Genomic DNA, 16,125 nt, shown 5'->3' with positions numbered 1-16,125 from the left:
GAGAGAGGGAAGCAGATCTGGATTTTGCCCCCAGAAAGACGAGCCTTTTTTGGAATGGCTGGGGAAAGGTGGAAGATGCCCCAAGTGTGGCGGAGCCATTCCCTACCTGCCAGCGCAGCCGGGTGGTTTCTCTGCCCAGGGTCCGGGAGAGCCCAGCGCGCATCAGCGGTGAGAACGATCACTTCCTCCAAAGCCTCGGGCACCTGGAAAAGAATAAAATAACAAACAAAAACTCAAGTCTGCGCCCCCAGAGCAGGTCCCGGGTCCCCCCCCGGGCTGGGCAGTCCCTACCTGGGCAGGCTCGGCCGCAGCCATCTCCGGGGCCGGGGCTCAGGGCAGGGCGGCTCGGCGGGGCTCGGGGTCTCCGCAGCCTGGGAGGAAGGCAAAAAACTTCCTCACCGGGTCAGGTAGCACCAAACCCGTCCCGCATCCCCACGCCGCTCCGGGACGGGCGGCGGAGCTCGCCATCGCCGCCGAGGCTCCGCGCATCCCCGCGCGGCTCCGCGTTACCTGCGCGCCCGGCGCCGCCGCCTCCCCGGGGCGGCCCCGCGGCGGGGAGGTGTCTGCGAGCAGCAGCGAGGCGGGGGGGGACCCTCCTCCCTGCCCGGCTGCAGGAGGTGGGGGCTGGTGGCCGAGGCAGCCCTGAACCCCTGCCTTGACCCCTGCTCAGGTTTAGAGGAGAGCCCCGCGGTTTTGGGGAGGAAAAAGGCCCCTTTTCCAGCCGGGCAGCACCTCACACCACGAGGTGGCCCAAGGGCGAGCTGCCTCCAACCTCAGGCACCCGGAGGAAGGCGGTGAAACATCTGCCCAGAAGCTCTGTGAGCAGCAAAAGTGGAGAAATTTGGAGACATTCTGAGAAACGCGGTCCCAGAGCCACCCCAAATCTGCCCTGTCCAAGGAGGAAAAATTCAACAGGCGAAAAACCCGTTTGAAAAACAAAAACGCATGTCAGCCTGCGACTGCAAGCACAGGGCTGCAAGTTTACAGCTGCCTCCCCTCCTTTAGGCTGCTGCTGTTTCAATGCTAATCCCGGTATCCCTGTAATAATTTAATTTCTACATCTCTAGCCTGACAATGAAAACATCCAGACTAAAGAGAAAAAATAAACAACACCAACTTTTCTTAATTCACTTAACCTCAAATGGGAAGATGGATCTGTTTCTAAAGCATCTTTTTCCTTTAGGTGTCAGACTTAAAATGCAGTGATTTTCACATGTGTTTAATACAGGCTTTGAAGTGAAGCAGTGCTAGACAGCAAACTGCCTCGGCCCAGCGCAATTTGCAATGCTGAAACTGCCCTTTGCTCTCAAAGGTCCGGCCGCACTTATACGCAACTCCAATGCATCCTCCTTCAAACCGCAGAATTACTCCCTCCTGAGGAAATTAATTTGTCCCATGTAAGCAAATGAATTCTTAAAAATACACATTCCTGTTCTGTCCAAAATTATCTTTTTTCCCAAAAAATGCATTTTTCAAATACCCCGGGTAGAGAAAACTCTGAAGTCTGCTGCGTTGCTAACAGAGGGAGCTTTTAAATTGCCTTGCACAGGGAAAGGTATTTTATGCTGCTCGTTTTTGTTAGCACCTTCTTCAGCTGATGCTGAGCTGTTTCTTTTGCAGAAAAAAAGAAAAGAAAAAAAGAAAAGAAAATCCCAGGCCAGCGTTAGTCTTTGCAAGTGCAGTTTTTCTTTATCACCCTTGATGATGGGGGCTTCCTGGGGCCCTCCGGCTCCATTTCCACTAGGAGCTGAAGCAGGCACTGGCCATCTGAAAAAGGGCAAGTTTCCAGGTAACACAAACCACGAGAGAGCAATGAGCCTCTGTCACACCAGGCACCATGCAAAAATGGGGAAAAAGACTCCTTTTCCCCCAGTGTAACCCTTTATCAGTCCAGAGAGGGGCAAAACTTCCACACCTTGCAGGAGAAAAATCTCATGGATAGCCTGCAGTTTTGCAGCATGTAGGAAATCTGATTTGGGAGCAAAGTATCACAAAGCACCTCAAGAAGCGCAGGTAACAGTCTTTACCAGGTACTGTTCATCTATCTTAAAAACCCTGGCTTTATTCATTAAACTGTTGCCCAAATATTTAGACCTTGGTTTGCTCACTCCCCATTCTCAGCTTTTTTCCAGTTGCAGAGCAAGCATTTATTGGATGTTTCTGCCTTGTCTGGATCCTAAATCATCACTGCCTCATTTTTATCTAGTGAAAATCTTTGCTGCTGTGCCCATTACGCACAAGATGCAAATGTCCTGCTTCACCATCTTTATGTTAGCCTCCTGGAAGGAAAAAATAAAAAATAAAGTCCATAAAGCAGGGATTTCCAAGGGTGGAGGGATCTTTTGCCAGTCTTTTTAGGGCCAGGCACTAGCCCAAACCTAATCAAACCATCAAGATCTCCCAGAAAGAGAAAAGGCAAGAGAAAGAGGGGAAAAAAAAAGACACAAAGCAGAGAACAGCCATGTTCAGGGGGAGGGGAGGGAGGTAAAAGAGGAGCAAGACAGAAGGCTTGCAGACACCGAAAATCCAGAACCAATTTATGGTTCAAACCAACCTTTTTCCCTTCCTGTCCTCCTCTCCTCACAGATGTTTGGAGGTGGGATGGGAGATGGGCAGGGGAGACAGGAGATTTCTGCATCCATTACCCAGGGGAAAGTAGATCATGGGCTGGAAGAGGGCCATAAACATCATCTAACATCAGCTATGCGCTCAACAGAACAAGGCAGAGAGCAGATGGCAATGCCACCTGCGCCAGGTCCCACTTTCTCTCTCGTGTATTAAAGATATTGCCTTGTCGTCCAGGATCCACAACTCCTTGCTTCTCCCTCTCTAGGGGTGAATGCTGGACTTGTAGGTTGAAACCTTACTGAGATAAACCAGGGATACTTGCATAACACAACCTGTGATTTGGGCCAAAACACTCTGTACTGTAGAGAAGAGACAGATATGCACGTGGTGGTCACCAAAAACCTGTGTTACCCTCCCTATAATGGAACCAGAGACCTTCATTTGCTGGAGAAAGCGCCCGACAGAGGTACTTCTCCTGGTAAAATCTTGGAGCAAGCCTGGGAGAGGGAGCCTGTGTTTGCAAATCTTTCAAGCAGAAAAAGTAGCATCGCTGCGGTGCAGCCAGGTCCTGCATCTCCTGGCGGGGGACAAACTCGGGAAGGGAGATTCTCAGCTCTAAAGGAATAAATACAGAGACCAGAGAGCACAGAGAGGGGGGGCAGACAGCAAAGGCGCAAAGAGGAGCCCAAGCCGTGCCTTGCACACACACCTCGCTGCCCTGCCTTGCTAGAAAATCTCCTGGCCCCTTGTCTCTCCCTTTCCCTGGGGAAAAATCCACCTTATCACCCCTACTATCCAGGGCCACCCCGCCCCGCAGGTGCCAACTACCCTTTCTTCCAGAAATGGCCCATCTGATACATACCTAATGCAGCCCGGTGCAACGGCTCACCTCTCGCATTCAGGCTCCCGAGGCTATTTCAGGTCCGAGGGAAGCCTTTTGTGCCTGCTGCCCTCCAACTCTCCCATCTGTGGAGACAGAAGTGTGCAAACCTCCGGGCCACTCTCAGCTGCTATTTTCCATGCAAGGGCAGCTAGTGTCGGGGGCGCAGGAATGCACATGAGCGTTCCCACCCGGGTGCCGCATTTGAGCCCTCTTCCATATTTTCTGTTGTTTTACATGTCTGCAAGGACAATAAACTAGGTTTCCCCACCACCACCCGGTGGCTGAATGCTTAATAGAGAGATTAACTCCCCTGCGCTGGCTGCAGGGTTTCCCCCGGAGATATCCCAGCTTCTCCAGCCCCTCCTCCCCGCTCCAGCACTCTCCCCTTTACCTGCAGTTTCAGCTCAGCACAGAGTATCAGAAGGAATTTGGGCTGCCCGGAGGACTTGTCCCAGCCCCCAGAGAGAGGATCTCCTCCCCAGGAGCCTGGTGTGGGGCACAGAGGGGTTGAAAACGCCACCTTTCCTTGCACAGCCCTGCCAGGCTCCCAGGGTGCAGCAGAAGCAGCAAAATCTCACCCAAAGCAGCCCCTGAAAGGGAGAAAAGGGGAAAAAAAAGCCTTCCCTTCCTTAGGCATCACCAGAGCCATCTCTTGGTTCCTTCCCTGGGCCACCAGGACCCATCCCTGGACACATCTGACCTGAGCCCTTCACCCTTTTGCAAAGGGAGCAGATTCCCACATGGACGAGCCCCTCTCCCTGCTGACGCCTGCAGCTCCAATCCATCCCAAGGTGACCAGCACTAGGCAGGGTGGCCACGGCATGGTCCAGGCAAGCCTTGAAAACCTCCAACCAAGGGTGATGCTCACGGCACCTTCCTGGTGCCCAAGGGCTGCCTCAGCCTCCAGGAGTTTCTCTCTTCCCACCTTCGCTGCTCCTGGTCTCAGGGAATCACACTGGTGGCCAAAGTTCATCTCAGGCAGTCTGAATCTGGGAAACCCCCTCGGGAAGATCCTCCTTGAGGAACATTGCATTTAATGATTGCAGTGCTGGTTTGGGGCACTATCAGCCCAAACCGTTAGTGCAGCCCGTGCAAAATCCCAGCTTGCCCAGCTCCTCACATCCTTCCTTTTGTTGCAAGCTTTAGATGATCTTTCCCCCCCCCTTCTGCTGCCGTCTCAGCCCTCATGCCTGCTCAGGCCTCACAGCTCTCACAGACTTCCTCACTACTTTCCCTTATCGCCTCCTTCTGTGCATAAAAGGCCATAAATTTCGGTCTGTCCCGCCAGTAGCGCACGGGGCAGTTGTTCAATGGCCCCCTTCATCCTGCCTCCTTACCAAATCATTCCAGAGGCCCCGCAAAGCCAAAGGACATCCTCTGCTTGTTTAAACTAGGAAAAACTGCACCTTTTATCATATCAATTTGCCACACTTAGCAGCAGAGCCCAAGTTCGGCTCGGTGCCCGCATAACACCAGCGGGGAATACGACCCTTGGATGTCCCAGCAGGACAGGACCAGGAAATGTGCCGTGCTAAGGAACACTTGGCCTCCAGAGCAGCCAGATGTGCTGTTTGCAGCCAAACTGTTTATTGGGAATAAGTCCTGGACTGGTCTAACTCCCAAACAGGGATTTCGGGGGGGGGGGGGTCTCCACCCAACTGATCTAAGCCAAAAGCACACTAGGGTCCAGGCGCACAATTCAGCAGTGGAGGCGACTGCCTATAGATGCAGCAATGAGATCCAAGAGGGTGGTGGTGGCTGGGGTCTGAGGTCAGTCCTCCTCGGCCCCCACACCACCTCCGAGGGGTGCGGAGCTGCCACTTTGTCACCAGCCCCCCCGGGGCCCCCCCCCAGCCATCGTCTCCGGCCCCCTGGAATCACCCTATTCGCTTCCTAATGGCCCATCGAGGCAGCTCCCCCCAGGCCCGGCTTTAACCCCTTCCTCCGGATGGGAGCAGTCGGCTGGGGGAAAGCAAAACAGCAGCATTACAACTCCCCTCCTCCCCCAGCCGTTTCCCCTCCTTTCTGCATTTCATGCATATGCTAAATATATATATATTTATATGTCGCCTTGTCCCCACTGCCCGCAGCTCCCCAGCACAGGGAGCATCTTGCACCTGGATCGTTCCTTTCTCACAGGGAGAGATGGAGCCAAGAGCAAAAACAGGAGGAAAGGGGGATGGCGGGCAAACTTTGCAGATCGGCCACCTGCACGTCTGGGAAGTGCCCAAGCAGCCTTTAGGATGCGAATCCATGTTCCTCTGAGGGTGGGAGATACCTGCCTGAACCCAAATGAAACAGCTCATTTGGGACTCTGTCCTCTCCTGGTTGGCAGCCAGGAAAATAGCACCAGGCTCCAGAAGGAATAAGAGAGCCCTCAGCTGGGAGGAGACAGACCTGCAGTCCCAGTTCCTGATCCCCGGATTAGCCCATTTTTCCATGGTTTTATGGCAAAACACAGGTCAGATGCCCCAGGCGCAAGGTAAGGGCCTCAGCTCTCGCAGCAGCACAACATTGCTCTTTATTCCTCACAGATGCTGCTCTCGGTGACATTGCTTCTGCTTGTCTAGCTCCTGGATTCCCTCCAGCATCCAGGGCTCTGGTCTCCCACCTTCATCTGCAGCAACTGCTCCGGCCCAGGACAGGATCCAGCTGTGGCGATAATGTCCCTCAGGAACATGGGGCTCAGGTGTCCACATCTCACTATCTCCCCATCCCAACGGAGCAACCCAGGAATTTGCCAGGGCTTTGTCCAAAGCCACGTCCTTGAAAGAGGAAAGAAGCACGGTCAATGTTGAGACAAGGGATGGTCTTTGAGGATAAAGGCTATTGTCAGGGAATCATAGCATTATTTAGGTGGAAAAGATCCTCCAACATTAGACCCTCCCACATCCCTTGTGCTTCTCCAAACAAACCTTCCTGCACCAGCTCCTCTCCACTGCCGCTGTCAGGACTCCTCTAGGCCACTTCCACCAGCTGCCACAGCACCTAGCCCTACAATGAAGCATCCTGCTATCACCCCCTCGAAGCCCTCACACCACGAAGAAGGTATCTCGGAGGCCTTTTCCCTTCCCCTCTTTGGCCTTCTCACATGCCAGTTTTGTGAGAAATTAAACTCCCTCAAAAAGTGCCCGTTTTCCTCCATTGGCTCTGATAGCACCCTAGGGTGACTAGCTCAGATGCAGGACAGCGGTGGGGGAACCCTGCTCATATTTCCCTCTGCTGGGAAGGGGGAGCTGGCAGGAAAACCTGGCTTGCCTAGGGCTTAAAAGCCCCTTGTGCGAGGGACCCTCCACCTTGTTATTTGGGAAGGGGGCTTGGGGAAGATGAGAGCAACTTCTGCATTTGCCCAGGCAGCGGGATTTGGGAGCAAGGGATGGTTCCAGGCAGGAGCAGCAGCTCCGAGAGGGAACAACTTCTTGAAAATAAATACCAAAATGAGGTGCAGAGAGGGAATTTGTGAGAGAAGATGGACTTAGTCTTATCAGGCTGCAAAAAAAACACCCAGTCTTCTCTCTCCTCCACTTGCTTCTAGAGGTTTTGGAAGTTTTCAGGGATTGTCCCAGCACCAACAGGGCTCCTTGGTCTCCTGCCAGCGGGACTCAGGGCAGGGACGGGGCTGGCAAAGGGCGTTTCAGCCATGGCCAGGGAGGGAGGCCCCAGCAGCACCTTGCTGCAGGTGGGATCCCCATCCCCGCTCCGTCTCCTGCCTCTCACGCCAGGCTTGCAGGCAGCACGGAGGGAAGGACAGACAGGAGCAGGGAACAACAGGGCGTCTCCGTGCCGGCTGCCAGCTCCAACCCCACAGCAGGAGTCTGCAACGTTCCATGAATCCAGCCCTGGCAGGGAGATCAGGGAGCAGTGGAAAGGGATCCCAGGTCTGGCAGCCAGGGGAGAGCACGCACCCATCAGGTCTGGTCACTTCGGCGTACAGGTGGCACCGGCCACTGGGTGCCACCCCCCGGTCCCCGTTCCAGTGCGTGTTGCAGCCCGGGGTGGGTATCGAGGGACACGGGAAGGGGCTGGAGCAGCTGTGCCTGGTGCTGGGAAAAGGCCACCTGGAGCAACCACTCACAGGCTGCTGAGGGATGTTCCCGCTGCTCTTGCTGCCTCTGCCAGTGCCAGCTCCGGAAACACCAGGTAACACGGCGCGAGCGCAGCGACTGGGCAGGAAAACACCCCGTCCACAGTGGGTCCCGGGGCCCCCGTGAGCAGACGGCAGGGATTTGAGCATGCATTGCCGCTGGCTGAGGCCAAGACCTGCCCGGCTGAGGGGGCTGCAGCTCTGAGGATGGAGGAAGGGGCTCTGGTGCCCCAGCAGTGGGGAAAGCAGCCGAGCAAAGTCACGCGGTGCCAGAACGGGCCCCAGGGAGAAGAGGTGCAGGGAAGGAAAACAGAAATGTGAGCAGGATGCAGAGGGGGAGCACAGGGTGCTGGGGCTCTCTGGTCCATCCACGGCCAGTCATTACCTCTTAATCTAAGCCCTCTAATTATTGAATTTCCCCTTGGATAACTGCCCTCTCCTCCCCCCTGGCCCAAGTTCCCTCGGGGACCAATATCACCATTCTTAGGGACGTTTAAAACTCAGCAGGGTGTCACCTTGAGACACTTGGTCTAGCTTTGCAGCGGGACCTGGTGTCAGGGCTGGTGACCCCCAGAGGGCCAGGAACCAAGTGCAGGTGCCCACCAGCAGGGCAGGGGCTGATCCCACAGTACCTGAGCAGGGCAGCCCCACTCCTGGGGCACCGGGGACATCCACAGGCAGCCAGCAGGACCGAGGACAAGCCAGGAAGCGAGGACAAGCCCATGGGTTGGGGTCTGGATCAGCAGGGTCCACAGCCAGCTGGGGCTGAGCTGCAGAGCAGTGGTCCTCTGGCAGAGCTAGGAAGGGGGTGAGGGGCCTGGGCTGAGCTTAAATAGAGCTCCAGGTCATGGGCACAGTGTGGGTGGGGGCCCCAGGTGGGGCTGATCAGGGCTGTTAATGCCCCTTAGTGCTGACAGGAGTGAACCTGAGATCTCCAGAGGGTCCCTGCAGTCCCAGTTGCTCTGTGATCCAGTTTCCCTGTTTCTCAGGATGGGGAGAAGGGACTGACAAAGTGCAGATGAAGCAGGTCAATAAAGTACGTCCCAGCCTCCCTTCTGCACTGGGGATTGCTAAGGAGCCTTTGAGAAAGTCCTTCAGATGTAGGCTCAACCCATACGCCCAGGGCAGCCTGGAGGTAGGAAAAGGCAGATCCCACGGCGTTGTTGCAGAGCACAGACGCGCCTGGCTGGAAGCCAGCAAGCGCCTCCAGGCCTCGCGGCGTGGAAACGCTGTTTGCAGAAAGTTTAACTCTGCCCGCCGGGGTCCCAGGCTGCAGGGGAAGCTGTGAGAAGGGAGAGCATGGAGGAGAAGAGAGGCTGAACCATTGCCAGTGGTTTCTGTCCCCTCCTGGAGAAAAGCCTGGCAGCTGCAGCCTGCCTGCCTGGTTTTCGTGGGAATGAAGCACGACAAGAAGGCGCTGCCGAGCCAAGTCCCGGGTCGCTTTGACGTCCAGGCAGGGCCCTGCAGATGGCCTGACCGTGGCCGGGGAGTGACAGGGACCGAAGCACTCGCTGGAACCTCCCCTGCCGTTTCTCTTGTCCCCGCAGGCTCCAGCTTAACGTCCCTGAGATCGTCGCAGCCTGCGGGAGGACAGCGAAAGGCCACAGTGGATCTGGCTCAGGTAGGGGCTCGGGTCCTCCTGAGGAAGCAGCCAGGAGAGGTAAAGCAGCCCAGGACCAAGGGACATAAAGGTGGGGGGTGGAAAAACAAGACCCCCTCAGCTGGCATTTGTGCTGGGGATGGAGAAGCTGGTGGGACCTGAACCTCTCTCATCCCATGACTAAGGCTGTGAGTCCAGGCATCTCCATGCTTCCAGGAGCCGGTGACCTTCATGGAGGTGGCCGTGTGTTTCGGCAGGGAGGAGCGGGCGCTGCTGGCCCCCGCTCAGCGAGCCCTCTACCAGGACGTCATGGTGGAGACCTACGAGGCTGTGGCCTCTCTGGGTAAGTCAGTGCACGGACTTTTATGGGTCTCGCACTCAGAAAAGGCATAGGGACCCATGGCCCATGCCACCTCCCGTGGGAGAGGGGACGCGGACACATAGCCAAGGTGTCAGACAAGCAACTGTGCCAAAACCACGGAACCGCCGTTCACTCTCATCTCTGCTCTGTGTTTCCCTTCGGCACAATTTATAAATTATAAATGCCCCCACTGCGAGAAGCGCTTCAGCAGCCGCTCCCACCCGAACTCCCACCAGCGGATACACACAAAGGAGAAGCGCTATAAGAACCCCAGCGGGGAGAAAAACGTTAGCAAAGTCCCCCCTGTTATTGTGCGTTAAGCAGCTTGTGTGGGGCAGAGCCTTTTGGTGACTTCCTAGCTTGAGCTGGGCTCTGCTTTGGCTGCACTTGAAGCGAGTCCTCCCTGCAACACCTCGGTTAATCAGTGGCAGCTCCTGGGTGCTCATCCCCCACGCACAACAGCTCTGCCACTGTGCAGACCAGCGCTTGCAACCACACGCCAGCACGCTTTTGCAAAATAAGCGCCAGGCTTCCTGCCCAGCCGCCCCACGGGCGACACTCTGCAGCATCCCTGGGCTGTTCTGGCAGGACACGCTGCAGCCACGAGCCACAGAATCCCAGCAGAGGCCAGAGGAAGGGATTTACTGGTATCGCTGCAACGTGTTGCAAGACAGTCTTGCTTTCGAGCTGCTGTCATGGAAGAGATGCAGCGGTACAGAGACTGCCTGAATTTCCTGAGCTGCTCAGAGAGGCCATTTCTGCTGGCTGCTGCATCTTTTCAGTGGCAAAGGACCAGGTTTGAGTAGGGCTCCCACGCAAAGGGGATTGGTGGGAAAACATATACATCTTCCAGTTTGGAATTTTGATTGTTTTTATTTTATTTTGAAGTTTATAGAGCTGTACATTTTTAATAAATGGAATGGTAAATAATAAACCTGTGCTGTGCATGATGCAGATGAGCTGGGGGGGCATCCCTGGGACGGGATGGGCACAGGGATGCCGGGAAGAGATCGGCTGTGTGCTCCAGGCAGCGCACAGTGTGGCTGCACCTAGGGAACACCGTTGCATCCCCCCTGAGGGTTTACTACACACCTTATGAATCAAAGAAATAAAGGAGGGGGGTGGCTTTAAGGGGTCCATCTCTCTCATTGCAGACATGGCATGTGGGTAACAGGCAAAAGTCCACGAGGATGGGAGAGCCAACAGAGGTGGATCCCAGGGAAAACCCATCCAGACATCCCCAATGCCAAAGAATAGCCTGGATATGGTCAGGCTACCCAAAACTTGATTTCACAAGCTCCCTCCAACAGACTCACTGACACTTTTGTGAATGAGGACCAGGGTGCCAATGAACACGTCAGTCCAACTTGGCCTGGCCACTCCTTCACTGAGACAAGCTGGTCCTGACCCCTTACAGGGACTGGAAGAGAAAATGAAATACATGACCGCTAAAGCAGTTCAGTCTGTGCTGGAATCTGGGCGGACTGATCATCTTGTTCCTCATCAGAGGTAAGAGGGATACTGGGATTCACAAACCAGAGGTTTCCCAAAGGCTTGTGTGCGCCAACGCTGCTGCCCACGGGGCAGAGGCAGGAGCCAGTCTCTGCCCCCAGCAGCTGCAGGCATTTGCTGGACCCTCTGGGGGATCCCAGCTTTGCCCTTCTTTGGCCAATGTTTTCCACGATGGTTGAGTTGTGCATCTCTTGGCCTCTACCCTTCTCCTCTGTGGAAATCCAGCATCTTCCAGATAACAAGAAATCCCGCAGCAAGGACAAAAGAAATCAGGTGAGTTCAGGGAGTTTCTATTGAAAAATGTCTGTTAACTACTCACCTTTCTTCCAGGAAAGGCAGGCATCCTCCTGAGGGGAGCTTCCACCCCAGGTCACATCTCAGGAGGCAGTTGCCACCGAGGGCAGGCCACCCTGAGCTCGCTCATGGACACCAGCCCCATCTGCCCTTGTGGCGGGTGAAATCAGAGTTCACAGCCGCTGTTGTGTGTTGAAGCAGCATGAGGTGGAAGGAGCTTGCACCCCCTCCCTTAACAGATATAGTCTGGCAGAGCAGAGACTCCCAACAGTGCTGATTTTTTTCCCCCCCATGAGGAACTAGAGGACATCAGCTGGGCCAGCTCTCCTGCCCCAGCTGAGCATCCCATGCAGATGTGTTCCACTGAGCATCCGGGAACATCACACATGGCAAATGAGTAGTCAGGACAGCAAAGAAGAGATGGGTTGCTCGAGAAGCAGCAGAAGTCAGGCAGATTGATTTCTGCTTGGGGATCACTGGCGCCTTTCTTCCCTGCAGGAAAAGCCCTTTCTTATGAAGCTCGCACCGTGTTATTACCTTTCCTTTCACACTTGGCTGCAGTTCTCCGGTGCAATTAGCTCACTAGTGGAGGGAAGAGCAAACACATCCCCCTCCCGAAATCTGACCCCTTTGGAGCGGTACCTGGGGCCGGGCTGCCCCAGCGGGTGGCTGCGGACCTGGCCTCCGCCTGGGGCACATCCCTGGGGGGTGCCAGCAGCAGCAGCCTTTGGGGTAAAGCCAAAGCAGGGGGGAGCGGTGCCGCCCTGCCTGCTGCCGGGCTCCCGGCGAGGGGCTCCGGGAGGGGGAACACGGTGCAACGGATCCAGCTCCGGCTCCGAGCAGGGCGCTGCTCCCGCCTGTTTATCTTCCTGGTTCACACATTGATGCTGCTTCCTCCACAGCGAGCAGGGACCAGCTGGGGAGAACCCGGTGCTGGAGCGACCCGGAGCAGGGAGCGTCCGGTCCTGGCCCTGGCCTCGATCCCGGTCCGGCAGCACTCGGGCTCTGCCCCTGCTGATGCCTGCAGGTAACAGGGGTCCCTCCTTCCCCTGCCCCTTTGCACCCCTGGGAGGGCTGGGAGGGACAGAGGCAGCAGGAAGGCAAAGGGCAATGTGGGGGGACAGACACAGGGAAACTATTTTTTTTATCCTAATTTGAAGCACCCGCCCTGCACAAGCCCTGCAGGCTCCTGCTTTGCCCAAGACCAATGACTCAAATTATCTTCCTCCTCCCCAAACCTTCCCTCTTCCCATCATTCTATTGGTTATCTGACACTGGGAAAAATCCTCCCCCGGATCCCTACTTTTCTAGTTTACCACCCCATCAGCTTTAGGAAAATTAATGTTCAAAGCCACTGGCTCAGTAAAATACCCAGTCACAAAAGCTCTGTAGCTGGTAGAGAGAGACACAGAGATGGGGAGCTGCCCCGAGAAATCCTGCTTGAAATAACCCCCTGCAGAACAAGCTCCCTCTCCCAAAAGCCTGAAGACATGGCTGAGCCCAGTGCAGATAACAGGGAGCATTAGGCACAAGCAAAGATATTTTCCGGCCTGTGTTACTCCAGAGCCACACAGGAGATGGTGCCATGAGCCAAGCAGTGGCAGAGAGCTAGAAGATACAACCTCATCCCTTGGGCAGCTGAGCCTGGAAAGCCACCCATGGGCGTAGGACAGACAGCAGCTCCCTGGGCACTGCTGGCTGTGATGGGTGGTGGACCAGGATCTGAGGGCAGCCCAGAAACCCTCCCAGAGCTTTCATCTGGTCTCCAGGCCACACAAGTGTCTGCCCTGGAATAGGAGGTTGGAATCAGAATCTCCAGAAGTTCCTCCCAAACTAAAGCTTTCTATGAACCTGGGCAATTATTCCCTTTAGAAATGGCATTTCTTGTGGCAATCAGTGGAACAGAAGCCACAAGGATGGGATAAAAAGGGGTAAAGGACGATGATGGAAGGGGCTGCAGAGGGACAGGGCAACCTATAATGCCAGCTGATCACTTTATGATCTCCCCAATCCTTGTAGCGGGCTCGTGGGGCAGAGGGCACTGAGCTGGGCTCTGTTGCTATTTCAGGAGCCTGTGAACTTTGCAGAGGCAGCTGCATATTCCAGCCAGCAGCAGCAGGATCTGCTGGACCCCATCAGCAAGCCTTCTGCAGGACATCATGCAGGAGAACTACGAGGCCGTGGCCTTGCCAGGTAAGGAGTCCCGTCCCCCAGGGTGTTAGGGATGCTAAGGGAAATCACCATTCACCCACACCATCAACACTCTCAAGGGAGCAAACACTGCATTTATCTGCTATTAGCGATGGGAACGCAGGCACCAGCCCCCTGTTCCCTTCTGTTTCCAAGCAGAGGAAAGTAAAGCCTTAATCATGCAACCACAACCAAGTTGGCAAGGCCCCCCTAGACTCAGAAGTGACATGGCAAGAGACAGAAAGGCTGGGATTCCCACAAGGGTGCTGAGGAAACACTCCTGTTTTCACTTCAACTCACCTTGACCAGCCAGCCCCTGCCCTGGCTTGCAACCAGCATCCTCAGGAGTTTTCCCCTTGTTTGGCTAGACCTGGCTTTAGTGAATCCTGAGCATTTGGGGGCAATAAATTCCCCCTTCCTCCTTGGCATGGGAATTACATGCATCACTCTATTTCAGCTGGAGATGGAGTGCTGAGTGAACACAAAAAGGAGACTCCGGAGCAGGATGTTCCCGTGCAATCGGAAACGCACAGGACGGTGACAAGTAGATCAGAAGGGAGTTTTTCCCAGAGCTGTTCTCAGGGAAAAGCCTGGGGAAATCATCCTTGCTCAGAGAAGCAGCAGGGATCCCACTCAGTGAAGCCACCGGACAAACCCACCCGGTGCAGAGCAGGAGGCGAGGACCCCCATGAAAGCTCAGCTCCATCGAAAATCCATGCAGAGGAGAGAAAATACGCTTGCACGGCATGTGGGAAAAGCTTCAACTGGAGTTCGCATCTCGTTCGACACGAGAGGACCCACACAGGTGAAAGTCCCTACGAATGCTTTGACTGCGGGAAGAGCTTCAATCGGAGCTCGAACCTCCTTAGGCACCAGCGAACCCACACGGGAGAGAAACCCTACAAGTGCTTCGACTGCGGGAAGCGGTTCATTCAGAGCTCGGAGCTCATCACCCACCGGAGAACCCACACCAGGGACAAGCCTTACCAATGCGCTGACTGCGGGAAGAGCTTCAGCCACAGCTCGAACCTCATCAAGCATCGGCGGATCCACACCGGGGAGAAGCCGTACGAGTGCCTGGACTGCGGCGAGCGCTTCAACCACAGCTCCAACCTCACAAAGCATCGCCGAATCCACACAGGGGAGAAACCCTACAAGTGCCTCGAGTGCGGGAAGGGCTTCGCTCAGAGCACTGAGCTCCTCGCCCACCAGAGACTGCACATCAGGAAGAAATCCTATAAGTGCTCAGAGTGCGGGAAAAGCTTCAACCACAGCTCCAACCTGATCAAACACCAGCGGATCCACACAGGCCAGAGACCTTACAAATGCCTGGACTGCGGGAAAAGCTTCATCCAGAGCTCGAACCTCATTAAACATCAACGAATCCACACAGGAGAGAGACCCTACAAGTGTCTCACCTGTGGGAAAAGTTTCATTCAGAGCTCTGACCTCATTTCCCATGAGAGAGCACACACAGGAGAGAGACCCTGAGGGTGCAGGAGACCCCAGAGAGACTTTGCATGGCACAGGGAAGAGGTCACCCAGTGCAGGGGAAGGTTCCAAAGGAGGCACCATCCTCACAAGGAACTTGCATCCCTGTTGACTTTGACTTTACTTTCTTAACAAAAGAAAGTCTCCCATCATATGGGTTTTCCCATTTTTTGTTCTCTGCCACTTTTGCTGTAAGCAGTTTTTAACCTGTTTCCTAAGGAAATGAAGCTCTGCAGTAATAGTGTGTGTCCATAGGCATGCATTCCCCTTTTGGCAACTTTTGAGCCCAATCAACCTGGTAAAAGGGCTGGGGTATTAGTGACACTGGTCTTGCAGGTTTGTTGGAAAAAACTTGCCAAGGGGAGGAAAGAATCCTACACAAACACTCTCACTGAGCAGACAGCTAATAAATTCACCCATTTGCTAGACAGAATACAGGTGGACAAGAACAATGTTCAAAACTAAGCTCTATTTCTTCTGCCACTCAAACCTGTGACAGCTACATTCATGGTCCAATAAATGCCTTTTCTGGAGGTGTAAAAGGAGGAGGAGGGTCATGAGCTCAAAGCAGCTGGTAGAGATCAGGCCTTGGCTGAGACAGAAGTGTGGATGGCAGGAAAGCACAAAAAGCAAGCGAAGGAGGGAATGCCAAACGGATACAGGATGCAGATGCCAAAAGGACATGGGAAATGGAAGTCCCACACATGATGGGCTTCATTTCAGCTGATCATAAGAATTTAGCCATCCTAGAAAGCTGATTTCCCATCTGGTTAGCCCAAGGAAGGCTTCACAGTAGCTCCTCCCATCCTCAGCAGAAGGGGCTGGAAGCATCTCAGACCTATGGGGGTGTCATGGAGGAGTGATGCACTTCACTCGTAAGAGGGAAGCAGCACTATGCTGTGGTGGAGTGCAATGACCACCACCCCCCCATCTTGGGCCCAAAGGGTGGTGGAGCGCAACTATCTCCCCTTATCTCAGGCCCCAGATGACCTCAAATAACTGACAGTGCCCAAGGCTGACCGGGAGGAACTAGACGATACTGCTTGCAACTGGTGAGGCCAGAAATGGACATGAGATCAGCAAAAAGGGATGTATATATAAAAAAATGCCACAGCCTAGAGCCCGTTAAGCTCTCCTGCACA

The 16,125-nt window shown here is 54.8% G+C and overlaps 2 protein-coding genes across 2 annotated transcripts in view; one reads left to right on the top strand and one right to left on the bottom strand.

The window, feature by feature from the left end:
- The window catches only part of LOC106490780 (zinc finger protein 850-like), a 214,217-nt gene that overhangs the window by 178,423 nt on the left and 19,669 nt on the right, over positions 1 to 16,125 (bottom strand).
- The window catches only part of LOC136994708 (zinc finger protein 208-like), a 206,892-nt gene that overhangs the window by 185,232 nt on the left and 5,535 nt on the right, over positions 1 to 16,125 (top strand). The window contains 1 exon segment of the mRNA XM_067313673.1: positions 14,263 to 14,940. Coding sequence (XP_067169774.1) covers positions 14,263 to 14,940 — 678 coding nt within the window.

Source organism: Apteryx mantelli, chromosome 32 (assembly GCF_036417845.1).
Source record: "Apteryx mantelli isolate bAptMan1 chromosome 32, bAptMan1.hap1, whole genome shotgun sequence".
In the NCBI taxonomy this organism is placed as follows: Eukaryota; Metazoa; Chordata; class Aves; order Apterygiformes; family Apterygidae; genus Apteryx; species Apteryx mantelli.
The sequence above is the reverse complement of the archived record's forward strand: the minus strand, read 5'-3'. Positions and strand labels throughout refer to the sequence as shown.